The sequence below is a fragment of the Typopeltis vanoorti genome, chromosome 3 (assembly GCF_054136105.1).
Source record: "Typopeltis vanoorti isolate ZY-2024b chromosome 3, IOZ_Tvanoo_1.0, whole genome shotgun sequence".
Lineage (NCBI taxonomy): Eukaryota > Metazoa > Arthropoda > Arachnida > Uropygi > Thelyphonidae > Typopeltis > Typopeltis vanoorti.
Window position 1 is genome coordinate 96,380,776 of NC_143551.1, and position 18,215 is coordinate 96,398,990.

Consider the following 18,215-nt stretch of genomic DNA (forward strand, 5'->3'; position numbering starts at 1 on the left):
TCAATGATTCTGTCTATTTTCATTGTCTTTGTCTTTTTATTGCTGACCTTCATACCATATCTATTACAACAGTTATTCAATTTAGTCAGAGAATCTTGCAGATTACTTGTAGCGGATTTATTTAGAAGTATAACATCATCCACATAAAGCAAAGAGCTGACATTAACATCTCCAATTTTGATATCATGTTTAATAACCACTTTCCTTCATAATGTGATCCATATAGATAATGAATAACAGAGGGGATAATGTACATCCTTGTCTCACACCAGATTTAACATTTAAACCATCTTCCTGTACTTCAATTCTAACTGCTGACTTACAACTCAAATAAAGACTACGTATTGCTTGATATAATGCCCCATTAACACCATATCATTGTGGCGTATTGAATAGCTTCTCTCTTGGCACCTTGTCATATGCCTTTTCCAAATCGACAAAACTTAAATACAGATCTTTGTTATATTCCCATGCTTTCTCGACTATTTGTCGTCAAGTGAAGATCTGATCCTGACAGCCTCTATTTGGCCTGAATCCAGCTTGTTCTTCACCGAGCTTTTCTTCCACAATTCTTCTCAACCGTTTCTCAAGTATACTTGCATAGATCTTGCCAGGAACACTCACTAGAGAAATACCTCTGTAATTCTCACATTCAGTTTTATTTCCCTTTTTATATATGGGTACTATGAGAGCTCTACTCCAATCATCAGGAATTCGTCCCTCTGTCCAGGCTTTCTGAACTATGCAGTGCAGCCACTGTAAGACTCTTATACCACCATACTTCAGCAGTTCTGTTCGAATATCATCTACTCCTGCTGCCTTTCCACATTTCAAGCCTTTGGTGGCTTTTTCTACTTCAAGTATGGATATGTATTCCTGACTGCATGCCTGGTCAGTGTTTTTTCCACTGTGCTGTCATCACTGTTTGTTTCATTTAGCAGTTGTTCAAAGTAATTACTCCATACTTCAAGGATATCTTTTTCTCCCGTTTTCATGTCACCTTTATCATCTCTAACTACTTTTACAGCACTCTTTCCTCCATTCCTAAGTTTCTTCAACAACCTCCAGAATATTTTGCCACCTTCTTGATATTTATTTTCTATATTCTTGCCAAAGTCTTCCCATGACTTTTGTTTAGCTAGTTTTACACAGTGTTTAGCTTTCTTAGATTTGTCTCTGTATTCTCTAAGAGCACAAGCTGACTTATTTGCCTGGAATGTTTGATATGCTTTCTTCTTTTCCTTCACTTCTTTAACTTCCTGTGTCCACCATGGAGTTCTGATTTTTCTATCCTTGCAGACAACTTTACCACATGCCTCTCTAGCTGAATCAATCAAGGTTTTCTTCAAAGCTTGCCACTGAATTTCCAAGGTTTGGTTACTGTTCTCAAGCTCTTTCATTTTTTCTTCAATAATCTTTGTGTATTTTAGTCTACAGTTCACATCTGAGAGCTGCTCAACTTTTATTCGCTTTAAAACTTTCTTACGTTATTCTTTTCAAAATGAAATTCAATTTTATCCTGCTCAAGACTAAATAGTGATCACTTCCAATTTCAAATCCTCTGTACACTCTGGTGTCCTGCATCAGGGAGAAAACATCACTATCAACAATAACATAGTCAATGAGACTTTCTTATTCCTTGCCTCTTCTCTCCATGTGAATTTGTGCACATTTTTATGTTGGAACATGGTGTTAGTAATAACCAGTCCATGTCCTGAGCAGAAATCCAACGGGTATTTGCCATTTTTATTAGAAATTGCTCTTTTCTCCAAATTTTCCCAAAATATTTTTGTATGTTTCACAATCATTTCCTACTCTGCTATTTAGATCCCCAACAGGGACCAACTTTTCCTTTTTCATTGTGTCAGTTGCTTTTTCTAAAGCCTCAAAAAATTCTTCCACTTCTACCTTAATAGAACTTTCTGTGGGACCATAGGCACAAATAAGTCTCATTGTCCAGTTCCCCATTCTCATATTTGCACACATTACTCTACTTGAGACTGACTGCCATTCAAGAAGATTAGCCTCGTATTGAATACTATGGCTACTTCTTCTTTTCCTTGATTGTCATTGCCTGAATATAACATTTTGTATTTATTGCTCAGAAAGATCTCGCCAGTTTTTGTCTTTTTTGTTTCAGTCACCCCTATTATGTCGATCTGGTACTTATCTAATTCCTCAGCTAGCTCCATTTCTTTGCCATTCAGGCTTCTTATCTTGATAGTACTGATCTTTAACTCTGGTAATGTTGAGTTGGGGTCTGTTTTCAGATTTGTTCCAGTAGCTGACTTTTCGATGTTCGCCCTGGTTCCCTGGCAAAAACAACGGGAGGCCTTGTTTAACCGGGCAACGCCCCAGCCAGCATGAAAATTTGTCATGTCGTACCATCATTTTTTATTTTGATTTAACCAATAAGAATACAATTTGGTTGGCTAAATCCCAAATTGCCAGCCCATCCTCGTTCGTTCAGTATCCAAGTAGATACCCAATACGGTGCACCACGAGAAGGTGAGGATTGGACATTAGGTCAGAAGCCCTGGTCGGTTCTCCGCATTCCTTTAAAGACTATGTGGAGGTCTCCTCTCAGTTATACAGCTTTGATCCTTAAGCACCCCTTAAGGGTCAAAGCCTAGACAGGTACGAATATCTGGAGTGAATTCTCTGCCATGCATGATCGGGAATCCCATATCATTTTTTTCCCCTTGTGTGTTAGGTTCAGTGATCACCGAGTAACTTCTTTTGAAATTTAATTAATTTTCAGATAGGGCCCATTAATTCTGACTGCATAGTCTGCATGTCTGTTGTTTACCTTTGTTCCCATGACCAGTTTGCAGGATGAAAAACTAGTTTCTGGGAGGGCAAACCCTTCCATCTCCACATGAGGCTGGTTAACTCATCTTCAATTGAAGAAAAAGTCCTGATAAGAGTTCCTTGCATCGCAAATGGAATTTGAAGCCAGATCTTTACAATCGAAGGTCAATTAGTTTCATTGTTGAAACTGATTGATCTGTGGAGTTATGATGGGATGTACTTCATAATTTGGCTATTGTTTGTGTGCGTGCGTGCGTGCACGCACTCAACTGGTCGAAAGGTTTTATTTTGGCTTAGCTCTTTTATTCTTGATCCACTCTTTTAGGTTTTTTACTTAATTCATAAGAATTATTGACTGAATATAACATCTAAAGTATTTATTTATTCTTATGGCAAAAGCAGCTACAGGTCAGTGTCCAGACCAGAAAGCCAATCCAGGGCCTCATCTGTCACCTCGTGGATGTCCTGGAGGCCACCACCACCATGAAATTGGCACCTTGGGCAGTCACTCACAATATGAGTGGTCATCTGGGCCACAGAGGACCAGTCATAATAAGGATGGTCTGATAGTCTCCATTTATGCAGTAAGTAGCCACATCTGCCCTGGTTAGTTCTGATCCTGTTGATAGATGGCCAAATCTTCTTAGGAAGAGCAAAACCAGGCTGCAGAACACAAGAATCTACAACCAGGAAACCATTTGTGGGAAGATTGGATCAGTGTTCTCTCCACATGTCAGGTGTTGATGGTAAGGCAGCTGAAGAGTTTGGATCAGAAAAGGTTTCTTGATTTTAGTCAAAGACTAGTCTGGTGCAGGCATGGGTTGCTCATTACTTTATTGAATACTTTAATCGAGGCTTGTCTTCTCCATATATTTGGTGGAGCAATGTTAGATAGGCAGGCAGCCAGGGGAGAGGGGTGTTTCTCAATGTCCCACTAATTATGTGCATGGTAGAATTTTAAACAGAATAACTTCTGTTATTCTGTTTAAAACAACAGACAATAAACCCATTTATTAAAAGAAAACCAGAAGCATATAATTAATAAAAAAAAAAAAAGATATGAAGTTTTCCTGACACCATTTGCAAGAAAATTTCTTGATTCCTCTACTTAAAACTGAAAAGCAGTGTAAATTATCAAAAATAATTTTGTTCATGTATAATCTTTCATGTTCAAGTTGGACACTTTTAGAATGTCCATAATGAAACCTGAGTAGAATTTTCAATTTTATAACATTTGCCTCTAATCAGTTGAATCAAAACCATTCAGATATGTGTGGCTTTCCATTGAAATTTCTTTTTTTATTGAAAACATTTAGCTCTCTACTTAAAACAGGTGTAGAATAAGACTATTCTGGGACATAAACACCACTGTAGAAATTCAGTCATAATATTAAATCAGTAATAGAAATAATTTCTGAGGATCCCATATAATTTATTTTATTGTTATTATGCTTCCACTATCAGATAGCAAAATTTCAAAAATATTAGTCATCAGTAGTAAGTAGGAACCTGTTAGTCACTTGAAAGTCATTGATCACTTTTTCCTCACCAGTACCAGAGCAAGGAGGTGGAGCTAATTGCAGAATTAAATTGAATTAACCAAAATCAAATCTTTTATAAATTAAAAAAAAATGACAAAAATATTTATGGCCTTAAATAACAAAGAACGCTGTGACATTTTTGATGTGCAGAGAGCTCTCACTATAGCATACATTCTGATAAGACTTGCTCATCATAACCAGCTATTGAATTGTTTTAGTGAGAGTTGACTGTAATTGTATATTTGAGCATGTTACATGATTTTTCTTTTTTCATGTTGAAATTATAATAAACATTCTCCAGAAGCATTTTTTGAGGATAGAGAGAGAGAAGCATGAGAAAGGGATATTGTGTGGTTTCCATTACAAATTTATGAAGCACTAGTTTGCTCACTAAATTTTTGGATTTCAAATGGGTGATATATTATTGTAAATTATTGATACTGTAGTTCTGTTAATTGAATTGGTGACTTTTTTAGTTATTCCTATTAAAAAAAAAAAAAAAACTGTTTAAACTTCATGTTGACTGAGTTGCTGAATATGACAAAACATTTTTATTAATCATTTGGTTGTTCTAATCCCTACTAGTGAGGTACATAGTACACTGTTTTATTGCACATCACATGTAAGTAATGAGGTAGATATCGTTTGACATATTGTTACTATTTCCTAACAGTTTTGGATTTTCGGAGATATATATACAGTCATATCCCGAAGTTATGTGGTGGGTGGGACCAACAAAAAGCACGTAAGTTGAATTCGCATAACTCGGTATAATTTTGCATGTAATTTATATATACAAACCTACAAAATATTAGTTAATTGGGACCAAAGTTAAAAAAATACACCTATATTTTTTAATAAATATAATCATAATTGTAGTTTTTCGTACATAAAGAAAGAAAGTTATTTTGATGTCGATGGTTTCATAAAATCTAATAGATTCGTCTGACAGCAGAATGTTTTTTTTTCTTCTCATACAAAATTTCTTCATAGCAAGCTAATGATTTTTTTTATTCCTTGCCTTGTGGCTACAATTCGTTCCTTGTTAGAATCTATACCTCCGAAATCTGTAAACCTTTCTTTTATGATTGTTCTTACTGTGGATTCCTGTAGATCGAACTTCTTTGCTAGCTCAGAAATTTTAATCCGGCCTTCAAAATTTTTAATAATGTTGAGTTTTGTTTCCAAAGTCAATGTTTTTCTTTTCTTGCTAGCTGTAGAAGAATCGCACTTGCTTCTTTTGGACGACATTATTATTTTTTATGTGATAAAATTTTTATCAAGAACATAACATTAAACAATCGCAAGGTTTGTAGACTATAAAAATCATGTATGAATGGAGACTGCGCGAAACACGTCAGTGCTTGTTCACAGCATATGCGACACTGGCGAATGCGGCAGGCGCAGGAAAGATACGACTAGTAGTGAAGCAGGACAGAAATACGTACGTATAAGAAACCATGTAACTCCGGATTCACGTAAGTCAGAGTATGACTGTATATATATATAGTGGTGTTGCATGCCCATTTTGGTTGGGTGTCCTGTCGTTTGTCTTATGCAAGCTGTGCTACAAAATTCACATCAATTTGACTGCATTTTTATGCAATGCAGTCAAATTGATGTACGAAAGTTTTAAGAGTGCATACTACATCAGTGCTCATTTTAATGGCCCAATGGAATTAATTGTAGGATAACTCTGAATACTTTAATTTATCAATTAATTGTAACCAAATCTGTAGAGTGGGGGAACAATGTGTTTGTTTTTAAATATATTAGAAAACAGTGAAGGAAAATGCTATATTTGGTTGGTATATTTGAATTACTTAAAAGTGTAAATATGTGAACCATCATTAATAAGCCATGTGAGAATGGAAAATGTAAAGGAAAGAATAAGTGTGATTAGAAATACTTTCATTAATGGCAAACGAATTATTAATAATTAACATTTGTGATATGTGCATATCCTATAAGTTGCTGGGTAGAGCGAATAATATGTGATCCTATAAAGTCTAGACATGAGTTGTCTGCAAAGTATAAATAACTAACCAATAATAAACAGCCACTACAGGGAGAGGCTAATCCAATGAACTAGTAATGTGATCAGGTCATTCATTTAGGTGCGGCAGGAATACATGTTGTGTGATGGAGCAGCAAATCATCTCGTTGGTTTGGTTAGGTTAGGTTGTGCATGTTATGTGTATTTCTCAGGTTTATGTACGCTTCATTTTCTAAGAATTTTCTTTTGTTTACTGAGACTGTATACATTTTACATAATAATAGGATACATAATTCTCGTGGAAAGGCTTAGACGTTGGTTATGCATTTTCACTAAATTATTTCAGGAAATTACAACGTACTAGGATATACATTAAAATAAATTTTAATATATTTCTATATTTCGGCAACGTCATGCTGCCATTTTCAAGAACTTAGGTACAAGATATGTGCACGCAGGCACAGCACAAACAATAAATGAGTAAGAAGAATGAAGCTAATATTTCTCCTAAAGTACTGATGGTGCCCTCTAGTGGGCGATGTTGGTATTATTGGGCGATTGATTGGGCTGAAGGTCTTCTGATGTAGGTTCCCAAATTTGAGGAAGTCTCATGCAACCAAATTTGTTGAGGTTAGGCTCGTTTTTTAGGGCTGAGCTGATTCTATGAAAAGCCTTTCATATCTGTATTTGCTACGGTGTATTATCCTGGCTTTTTTCCACCGTATTCTATGGCAGGTATCCAGAGCATGGTCAGCAAGACCAGAGTGGCTGTATTGGTGAAACCAGATGTAGTCCTTATGTTCTGAAATTCTGATATTTGCTGTCCTGCCTGTTTGGCCGAAGTAGGACAGCTTACAGCTGCAAGGGACCTGGTACACACCAGGTAGGTCTAGGGGGGGGAGGTTGGCCTTTTGTTGAGCGGATAAGGGATGCCAATTTTTTATTTAGTTTGTAACAAGAAGTTAAGTTATGTTTTTTTAGGATTTTTGTGATTTTTTCTGAGGTGCCTCAGATGTAAGGTATGGTGATGGATTTAGAGTAATCCTTGTTGTGAGGGGGGAGGGGGGGGGGGTTGTGGTTTACTGGTTTTAATATTTTGGGGGGGGGTAGCCATTGGCTGAGAACGTGTTGAGGATGTGGTTTCGTTCTGTGGTTAGGGCATTGTCATTCGAGCAGATAAGTTTAGCCCTGTTGTGTAGTGTCTTAATGACTCCATATTGTTGTGAGGGGGGGTGGTGGGATTGTTGGTGAATGTATCTGCCTGTATGGGTGGGTTTTCTATATACTGAGAAAACCAAGGTTCCATCAGGCTGGCGGGTGACTAGTGTGTCTAAGAACGGAATGCAGTTGTTTTTTTCCTCTTCCAGGGTGAATTTGATTCTGGGGTGTTGGTTGTTTAAGTGTGTTAAGAAGGAGAGGAGTGCATCGGAGCCATGTGGCCAAATAGCGAATACATCATCTACATAGCGAAGCCAAATGGTTGGTTTTTGTGGGGCAGAGTTCAAGGCTTGCTCTTCAAAAGTCTCCATATAAAAGTTGGCCAAGGGTGGGGAGAGTGGAGAACCCATGGCTGTCCCCTCTATTTGTTTGTAGAATTTTCCTTGCCAAACAAAATAGCCTGAGTTCATTGTGAACTGAAATAGGGCTGTGATATCGGGAGGAAATTTAGCTTGGATTAGCTCTAAGGATTCTTTGAGAGGGACATTCGTAAATAAGGAGGAGACATCAAAACTGACCATTATGTCAGTGTGTTTGAGTGTAAGGTTTTCTATGCTGGCTTTGAAGTGGGCTGAGTTTTTTTATGTATGAAGGTGTGTTGCCAGTATAGTGTGAGAGAGCTTTGGCCAAATGTTTAGCTAGTTTGTATGTGGGGGAATCAATGCCATCCGCTATGGGACGTAATGGCACGTTTTCCTTGTGAATATTTGGGAGTCCATAAATCCGGGGGGGGGGGGTATGGAGTTATATGGTTTTAGTTTGTTGGTGATTTCCACAGGCCAAGAAGTGACCTTCTTAAGGAGCCTGTGGAGTTTTCTAATTTGCGAGTTAGTGGGATTGTATTCGATGGGGAGGTAAGTGGCACGATCTAACAATAGAGATTTCAGCTTACCTGTGTAATCTTTTTGGTTCAGCACTACTGTGGCATTCCCTTTGTCAGCTTTGGTGATTATTTTCTTGTTTTTCTTTAATTCTAATAGAGATTTAATTTCTTTACTGGGCATGTTGGTTTCAGGTGGTTTGGCTTTGGTCAGAACACAAGCTACATCCAGTCTAATATCGTTGGCGACGTGGCTTGGGAGGTGTCGGATCCCGCGTTCAATCCGTATCATGATATCCTCGGCAGGTATTCTTTTGGGCGCAATGGCGAAGTTGTGGCCACGTGCGAGGCCGTCGAGTGCTTCAGGTTTCACACTTAGTGACGACAGATTCACTACCGTATTGGTAGATAGTTGCGGTTTAGAGATCGCGACCTTTTTTAAATTTTCGAATTTTTTGATGTGTCGGTCTCGGACTAATTTAAACTCTTTCTCCACTGCAGTGCACGAGATGTCGTGTAAAATCGACCAAATTTCATGGCTTAAGGTGCCTGAAAGGTCATCTTCGAGTGCCTGTATAGCTGAGTTAGCTTCACTCAGGAAACGGCAAGTGGCGGCAATTTGTTCTCTGAGTAAGGCTTGGCTGGCACGGTTATAGATACGAAGTGCCTTTTGCGAACAGAAACGGTGCTTCAATTTCACACAGTTGGGGATTACCTGGTTATCCCAGCAGCGCTTCAGGAAGGCGAGACGATTCAGTTGTCTTGCTAGCTTCAACTTCAATTTACCGTAATGGCGTGCTTTACGTGCGGTAACATCTCCGTGGATTATCGTAATTCTCGTGGAAAGGCTTAGACGTTGGTTATACATAAGGATTACATCCGGTTTCACCAATACAGCCACTCTAGTCTTGCTGACCCTGCTCTGGATACCTGCCATAGAATTTTTTAGTGTCAGCAGCTCTTCCGTCTTATCAATAATAGATATCTCACATATGCTAGTAATTTGTTTAGATCAACAGCTTCTTTTAATACACAGAAGTATTCATTTTTATTCAGAAATTGATAAATTTTTACTCTGTCTGTTGTTTCCAAAGGCTAGAATAAAAATGTCCTTATACCATTAAAAAAAACTTTCTCAACCTCAACAGATGCTATACTGAACAAGCAAGAAAAATAAATTGTTTTTTTTTCACTATCACTTGAATAAATGGAAAAACACTCCTCTCCTGTGGACTATGTTGCATGCATACATCAGGCACAATAACCAATCACAGCTACTAGGTGCTATCATCTCAGCACTCAGCCTGCCTCGCATTCTGAGCAGTTTTAAACCACTGGAATGCTAAGAATTTGACCTACTGCGGCATCTGAACGTATATGTTTAAAGGGCTCAAAGGTGTATATATTTGTGACTGCACACTCAGGCTATTAGCACGAATGTGACGCAACATTTAAGCATTGAAAAGTGTCTCTTCATGTAGCATTAGTGCACTGTGTTTAATTTTAGGAATCACGTGAAGCCAGAAAACAATTAGGGGAAATCAAATGGGAATAAATGCAAAAATATATCAGTGATATTGCTTTCCATGGATGTGCACTGCACACCTGGAACATTCGCCCTCTGATATATAATCTACCAATAATTGGCTGAACACTTTACAATTGATACCAGCAGGTGAACCTTAATATCGGGTATGTCCACTTTTTGGCTTTGATCACTCCTGCATCCTTTGAGGGAGTCTTTCCACCAATTTTTGGCAGACATCAGGTGAAATCTGTCTCCATTCCTTCATCAAAGAAGCACTGGGTTCAGTGACAGATTGAGGATGTTCTGCTCTGGACTTCAATCACTGTTCCAATTCGTCCCACAGGTGTTCAGTGGGGTTGAGGTCAGGACTCTGCGCAGGCCAGGGCAGTCGTTTAACACCTGCCTCTTCATACCATTCCATAACAGCTGCAGTTTTGTGGCATGGGGCATTGTCTTGATAACATAGGTCCATTCCATAGAAACTCCACAGTGTAGATGGCACCTGATTATCCAGAATATCAAGGTACTGATATTCTGGATTGAGCTGCCTTCATGGAACCATGGACAATGACCGGTGGTCCCACTCCAATCAGCTGAATGTGCCCCATACCATTATTCCTCCACCAAACTTTAACTGTGGGTACAATACACTGTGGTAGCAAGCATTCATCCAGCTGTCTCCATACCCTGCCATCAGACTTGGAAACAGATAAATCTTGATTCATCGCTCCAAAGTACCATTTTTCACTGATCCAGTTCACACGCTCTTTGTGCCAGATGAACTGCCTTATTCATTGTTGTGATGTTTGGTTTATGTGCTCTTGCATGGAAACCCAGTAAATGGAGTTCTTTTCATACAGTATTAGTGCTAACCATGGTGTTACTGGTGTTCTGGACCTCATCATGGATGATCTGTGCTGATTGTAGCCTGTTTTGTGTGCCATTCCCTATCGGTCACTTTTGGTGGCTGCATTCGGTGTTTTCCTGCACCAGTGATGCCAGAATGCCTTCATTTATTGATCACATCACCAACTATTGATTTTGGATGCTCCAGTTGAGAGAAATGGCACGTATGGACATGCCACCAATGTGACAGCCCACAATGACATCTCTCTCAGTTGAGAGAGGTGTCATCTCACTGAGTTCACGTTGTGTTGTCATACCACCTGTATTCATGTTGAAAGTTTATTTTTCACTTGGTCAGACTATAATAAATTTAGTTTAATCCTTTATCCAAGTGTGTGCAAACAAAGTTTGTACCTGAAAGTATCTTCAGGACTGGGGTAAAGTGGTACAACACCAGGCGACTCCTTGTAAAGATGGAACAAGTTACCAACACTCCTATCTCAGTATCTCCCATAATGCAAAACACATCTCCTTGCGGATATGTATAATGTTATGCATTAATGGAAGGGCCACTACCCAGACTAGTTTCGACCTTTATTGAGGTCTCTTCAGTGGGAGCCAGGCCCAAGTGGAGATACCACTCATTCCACTTTCAGCATCATTTCTCTAACATCTTTCTCTAAATCCAGAGTAATTTAATAAAAAGGTGGCACACCGTTTGGCAGCTCCTATAAGAGGAGATGACCTTGCTAATGCTTCTGCCTGGTATCTCCACTTGGGCCTGGCTCCCACTGAAGAGACCTCAATAAAGGTCGAAACTAGTCTGGGTAGTGGCCCTTCCCTTAATGCATAATATTATACATATCCGCAAGGAGATGTGTTTTGCATTGTATTCAATTGTATTCAACTGTTATGATGAAAAAAATATGTCAAGATACCAAGTAATTTTATATAAACTTGGTTTTTAATCCTATCTCCCAAGTAAGCAAACAGACAAGTCAGTCAAGTTTGTGCCTGCACGTAGTGCAAGTCTGAGGCAACTCATGGTGAAGGTGGATTAAGCTCTGATCACTTTCCTTAGTATTTTTCCTTTAATGTAAAGCACATCCCCTTGCAGAGATGTATGATGCTATGCATTAACGGCAATGGTCACTATCCATACTGGTTTCGACCTTTATTGAGGTGTTGTCAGTGGGAGCCAGACCTGAAAATACTAAGGTTGAAGTAATGCAGAGTTGGAGTAAAGCACCTTGTGACAACTTGTTTAGGTAAAATTCATAAGCTCTGCATTACTTCAACCTTAGTATTTTCAGGTCTGGCTCCAACTGACAACACCTCAATAAAGGTCGAAACTGGTATGGGTAGTGACCATTGCCTTTAATGCATAGCATCATACATCTCTGCAGGGGGGGATATGCTTTATATTAAAGGAAAAATGCTAAGGAAAGTGATCAGAGCTTAATCCACCTTTACCACGAGTTGCCTCAGACTTGCACTAAGTGCAGGCACAATCTCGACTCCCTTGTCAGTTTGCTTACTAGGGAAATAGGATTAAAAACCAAGTTTATATAAAATTACTTGGTATCTTGAATACATAATATACCAAAGTTAAAAAGCTTTCTACATATTTCTACACACACATATACACATATATATATATATATATATATATATATATATAATGTACACACACCAACATATACTTCGTATATGTACATGCCTTATTTGTCAGTTCTCCATTTTATATATATATATATATATATAATGTACACACACCAACATATACTTCGTATATGTACATGCCTTATTTGTTAGTTCTCCATTATGGTTAGCTCTTTGTACTTAAGGTAGCTACTCTTAACTATGTCAAAACCATGTTATATCTTAGTCTTCATATTGGTATTTTTTTTCCCTTGTTTTTGCCATTTTTTTTTTGTTAAAAATGTAGTCTTTAGTGTATGAATGCATTTTAATGATTTCACCATTAATATCATCTGTTCACATCCCCACTCCCAATTTTTCTTTGAACCTCATATCTGTGGTCTCTAAACAGGATTAGAAATAAAACCAGCATCCAAATATATGGAACACTGTGTTACATGCTGCTAGCTTGGTGTTTTGGCTCTCTCTCTTGTTCCATATGTTTACTATGAATGGTTCCCACAATACCACTGAGATTCACCATTGATGTTTTCTTTTTCTGCCAGACATTTTTTTTTTATTGCTATTTTCACAACATTATTATTTATGACTGAGTGAATTTAAAATTACTTATGTATCATCTATATAAAGTAAATAACTGGCTTTAATATCAGATGTAATATCACTTTCTTTATAATATATACCCATATTGCAATATATATGTGTGTGTGGTTCTCTGAAAATTTCATTTGTCATATGTTTTTTTATTTTTTTGACACTATACTGTTTCTGAATTAATTTAAATATAGTTTCTTGTTATTTTTCCAAGATTTCTCAACTGTTTGTCTTAGAGTTTAAAAAAAAAAAAAAAAAAAGCTGGTCCTTACAATTTCTAGCCTAAATTCAGTTCATTTTTGCCACATTTGTCATTTTCTCTTAAGTATGTTTGCATGATTGTCTATAACACTCAAATATGGAAATTCTTCTAATCCTCAAAACTAAATTTTATTTCCATTTTTATAAACTGATGTTTATAAAATTCATAGATGTTCATGTTTTCTTAATTTTTCATGAGAACTGACTGCCATGACAGATTGCAAAACCTCAAATCATCACTGTTTGATCTACTATGGCTCAAAATTTCCCTACCAAATCAACCTACCCTTTTCGTATGCTCTTTCTGTCACTCTGTGTTAACCACTCTGACTTCAACTATCTTTCTTTAAAGCTCGACTTTCTGCAGTCGAAATAAGCCAATAGTAAGGTCATCCAACTCATATTGGCTTCCCTTCTCCAGTTTCACTGACCAAGGTGTTTGCCATCAGCAGTGACTTATCACAAATCATCAGTCTCCCCTACCAGAATACCTGACAACCCCATCCAATTTGCCAATACACTTGACCTCTTCCTAACAAGCTCCCCTTCCAAGTATGCTGTGAATGTCAGTTCTACTCTTGGTAACTGGGCCTCATACATGAGGCCCAGTTACCAAGAGTTTGCCTTTTGCTACAGAACAATCACCCACCAGTTCAGTCTTGTCTTTGGGCACTACAAGGTAAAATGGTCAAATGGAACGAACTCTGTGACTTCTATTCCTCCTTCCAGTAGTCCAATTACTGCTTCAGATCTTCTGATCCAAACACCTGCTCAGACCAAATAACAGAAATCATCCCCACAGGAATGAAAGCTTTCATCCCTATTCCACTCCAAATTCTCAGCCACCAGATATCCAAGCCTTTGTTCTCAGAAAAAGCAGCCAACACAGTAAAAGTGAAAAAAAAAAGCTGCAGCTTGCAACAGTTATAAAAGAACCAAATCAGACTTTGAAGGGAGCAAATGCTACAAACTCACCTCCTACTCAAATGGCTGTTGCTCTTTATGGTCCCTTGCCAAGGCCATTGAGTGCAACTTCTGCCCACCCAGGTTTCCACAACTCGCATCCAGATGCAACTGTAGTTACCTCACCTAAAAGACAAGGCTGACTTACTGGCATCACTACTCTCTTCCAATTCTTGCATTGATGACCTGGGCAAAATTCCCTGCACTCAGCCAAGAACAACTCTCTCCTTGTCACCTATAATTTTCTGCTAAAAAGAAATTCGAAGAATCCTTAATAACCTGAACACAAGGCATCTGGTCCTGATGGTATCCCATCTGTTGTGTGCCAGAATTAACACCTATCCTGTATCATCTCTTCAACTTATCCTATTCAACTGGCATCTACCCTACAACATGGAAACAGGCCCACATCCAGCCCATCCTAAAGAAAGGTGATAAAAGTTAACCAATGAACTACTATCCAATTGCTCTCACGTCTGTTTTCTCTAAAATTATAAAGAAGGTCATCAACAACCAACTCTTGAACCACCTAGAATCATATCAACTATCAGTGACCAGCAGATCTTGGCAGATATGGATTCTGCCACTTGCAATCTACAGCTGATCATCTTGCTTTCACCACCTCTACCTCTGGACTTAAGACATGAAAAAATTTGGAGAAACTCACGTGGTGGTTGCCCTTGAAATTTCAAAGGCATTTTATCTGGTATGGCAATTGGAGCCTACTTATCAAACTGCCATCCTATAATCTACACTCTGCAACTGGATTGCAACTTTTTCACTGGTTGCTCATTATGTGTGATAGTGGATGGTTTCCTTTCCTCAGATTTTCCCACCAAGGTTCTGTTCTTTTCATCCACTCTCTTCCTCTTGTATATAAATGATCTACTCATAAACTTTCAATTCCATCCATAGCTTTGCCGATGACAGTGCTAAAGTATTAGAATCCTCAAGATCCACCATATCCAACTTTCATCTCCTAGCTTGATCTGAATGGGATAACCTTGTAGGCTCCAATGCCACCAAATCTCAGTCCTTTCTGAGAGTTGGTTGCTTTAATGCAACCAACCACTCTGAGCTCTTTAATTTCCACTCTTTAAAAATTGATTTTCTCCAGTCACACCTTCCCAACAGCCAAATCATCCTCCTAGGAGATTTCAATGTCTACAACACCAACTGACTCTTCCTCCAGTTGTACAGATCTTGCAGGCAGAGATACTGAAACATTTGCTGTCACTAATGACCTTACACACCTTGTTCAGATTCCAACCAGCCTAGATCTCTTCCTCATCAATGACCCAAATACACAGTGAATGTAGTGGGCCTTCTGACCACAATCTAGTGCTCATCTCCTCCCCCATGCAACAACGCTTACACAACCACTCCATAGAAGAGTAGTTTGGCATTATTAACAGTACCAAGTGGAACAGCCTCTGCAACTTCCATGCCATTCTCATGAATGAACTATTGCTTCTGGCCTTCCAACCTCAAACATATGCACTGAACTTATCACCAAAGTAATCCTCGCTGGCATGGAAACATAACATTCCCACATTATTCTGAACTTCCAATCCATAACTAAACCCTGGTTCTCCAAAAGATGTGCCAAGCCTGTATAAATGAAAAAACCAAACATACCATAACTGGCTCAAATTGAGAACTCCATCTTCCTTTAGAGCTTATACTAAAGCCCAAAATAGATGAAAAAAAAAAAACAATCGATTCTTGCTCTGCAAAGACAGTGCCTTCTGTATGCAAAGTTGAACTATTTATTAGGGAGAGTTCCAAAGAGCAAAAAGCAGGAAACTATCAGCCTGTCCAAATGGCAGCTGAGACTTTTCGTCTCTCACCAAAGCAGTTGGCTGTAACTTCCGCCCAACACTATTCCCACCCCTATCATACCCAGATGGCTCTATTTCATCATCACTCACAGAAAAAGCCAATCTTCTGGCTTCACACTTTGCTTCCAATGCATGCATAACTGACCGTGGTAAATGCTCCCCACCCCCAACCATTGAAGATGCTCAACACACAATGCCCTTTATATCCTTTTGCAAGAAAGATCAGAAACCTATTGTCTAAATTAGACACATCTCCTGGCCCTGAACTGTCCTGAAAGTTTGTGCACCAGAACTGACTCCTATCCTATGTCATCCGTATATACTCTCTTACTTCACCGGTATCTATCCCACAGCCTGGAAATTGGCCTATATTCAACCCATTCCCAAGAAGGGTGACAAGTAACTGCCGTTCAACTACTGCCCTATCTTGCTTACCTCAGTCCTAAAGTAATGGAAAAAATCATCAATTGCTGACTCCTAACACTACCTTGAAGGCACCCACCTAATAAACAACCACCAATATGGATTCTATCACTGCAGATCAACAGGAAGTCTGCTCACATGTCACCCATTTTTGGACACATGCCATGGAGAAGTTTGGTGAATCTCAAGTGGTTGCACTTTATCTCCAAAGCTTTTGAATTACTAAGCAAACTACCATCATTTGGTCTGTCTGAGGATTTCTGTAGTTGGATTGCCAGCTTTTCTGTCTGGATACACTGTGTGTGATGAATGGTTCCTTATCCTCTCACCATTCAACTGATGCCGGGGTTCCACAAGGTTCTGCCCTCTCACCCTCTTCCTGCTATATATCAATGGCCTACTTCAGTTGACCTCTAACCCAATACACAGTTTTGCTGATGACAGCACAATTGTACTCCTCCCTTCCATTTGATAAACCTTACTCTACACAACTCACCTCAACCTACAGAGCATCAACCACCACTGCTCTCAATTCTGATCTCCAAGCTATTCATTCTCCAATGAGGTTCAGATAACCTCGTCAATTTTTAATACTAACAAAACCCAGTTCTATCTTATTTCTCATAAAACTAGTTCCTGCTATATATCAAGTTTTATTTTTGTCAATACTCAAATTTCCAGACAATTTGAGATTTCACTTCTTGGAATTACCTTGACATCACGCCTCTCCTGGCATTAACACATCATAACCATTGCATCCTCAGCTTCAAAAAACTAGGATTTCTCTTTTACTCAAGACATTACTTCACTCCTGAACAGCTGTTAACCTTATACAAATCTGCCCAGCTATTGAATACTGCTCTCACATATGGGCTGAAGCATCTAAAAGCTTCCTCAAAATGCTTGACTCAATACAGAAGAGAGCAATTAGATTTATTAATGACCCATCTCTTACCAACTCCCCCCCCCCCCCGTTTTGTACAGACGTTTGGTTTTTGCAATATGTATATTCTACAAATATTTCTATGGTGAATGCCAATCTGAAATAGCATCAATAATTCCCTCACTTTGTACTAAGCTTGTTGGAACACTTGCAGCTGCTGCTCAACATTCCTTCACAGTGCACCTTGAAACCCACAGAACAAGTTTCTTTTCTTCTTCCTTATCCCTGCAACTGCTGTATTGTGGAACAGTCTTCCCCCTGTTGTGTTTCCCAAGGAATACAATATACGGTCTTTGAATCAAATGTAAACAAGTTCCTCCTTTCCTAATCCACTACCCCTTATATAGTACTGATATACTATAGGGTGATCAACCAACCTCTTGTGTATGGGCTCAACATAAAAAATTCTCAGCTCTCTCAAGAAAGAGTTCACCTTTAACAATACTGAGCTATCCAGACACAAGCAGATTTCTCTTCTCAGACTGACCTGCATCTATCTTTCCTGGCACAACCACATTTTAACTATAGTTTCTACAGCTATAGTTGAAATGTGGTTCAACTATAAAATGAATGAAAAAAAAAATCCTTTTTCCACCCACAGTACAAGTGTGCTATAGGTTTACTAATAACCTTTCGTGGGTGGGAACCACAAAAAAAAAAATAAATAAATAAAACAAGTCGACATTTTTAAAAAAAAACATCTGTTTTTTATATATAATCTTGTAGATGTCTTAATCACATACTTTCCTGTATTAATATTATAAACTC

General features: G+C 38.5%; 2 protein-coding genes across 2 annotated transcripts in view; one reads left to right on the plus strand and one right to left on the minus strand.

Annotated features, from left to right (window-relative positions):
• LOC150108405 (testis-expressed protein 264 homolog) overlaps nucleotides 1–18,215 on the plus strand; it is a 53,000-nt gene that overhangs the window by 27,125 nt on the left and 7,660 nt on the right. The window contains exon 3 of the mRNA XM_090390754.1: nucleotides 5,026–5,097. Within this exon, the coding sequence (XP_090246880.1) occupies nucleotides 5,026–5,097 (72 nt within the window). The remainder of the gene's footprint in view (nucleotides 1–5,025; nucleotides 5,098–18,215) is intronic.
• Nucleotides 1–18,215, minus strand: part of LOC150108406 (centrosomal protein of 83 kDa-like) — a 300,734-nt gene that overhangs the window by 9,042 nt on the left and 273,477 nt on the right. The window lies entirely within an intron of this gene.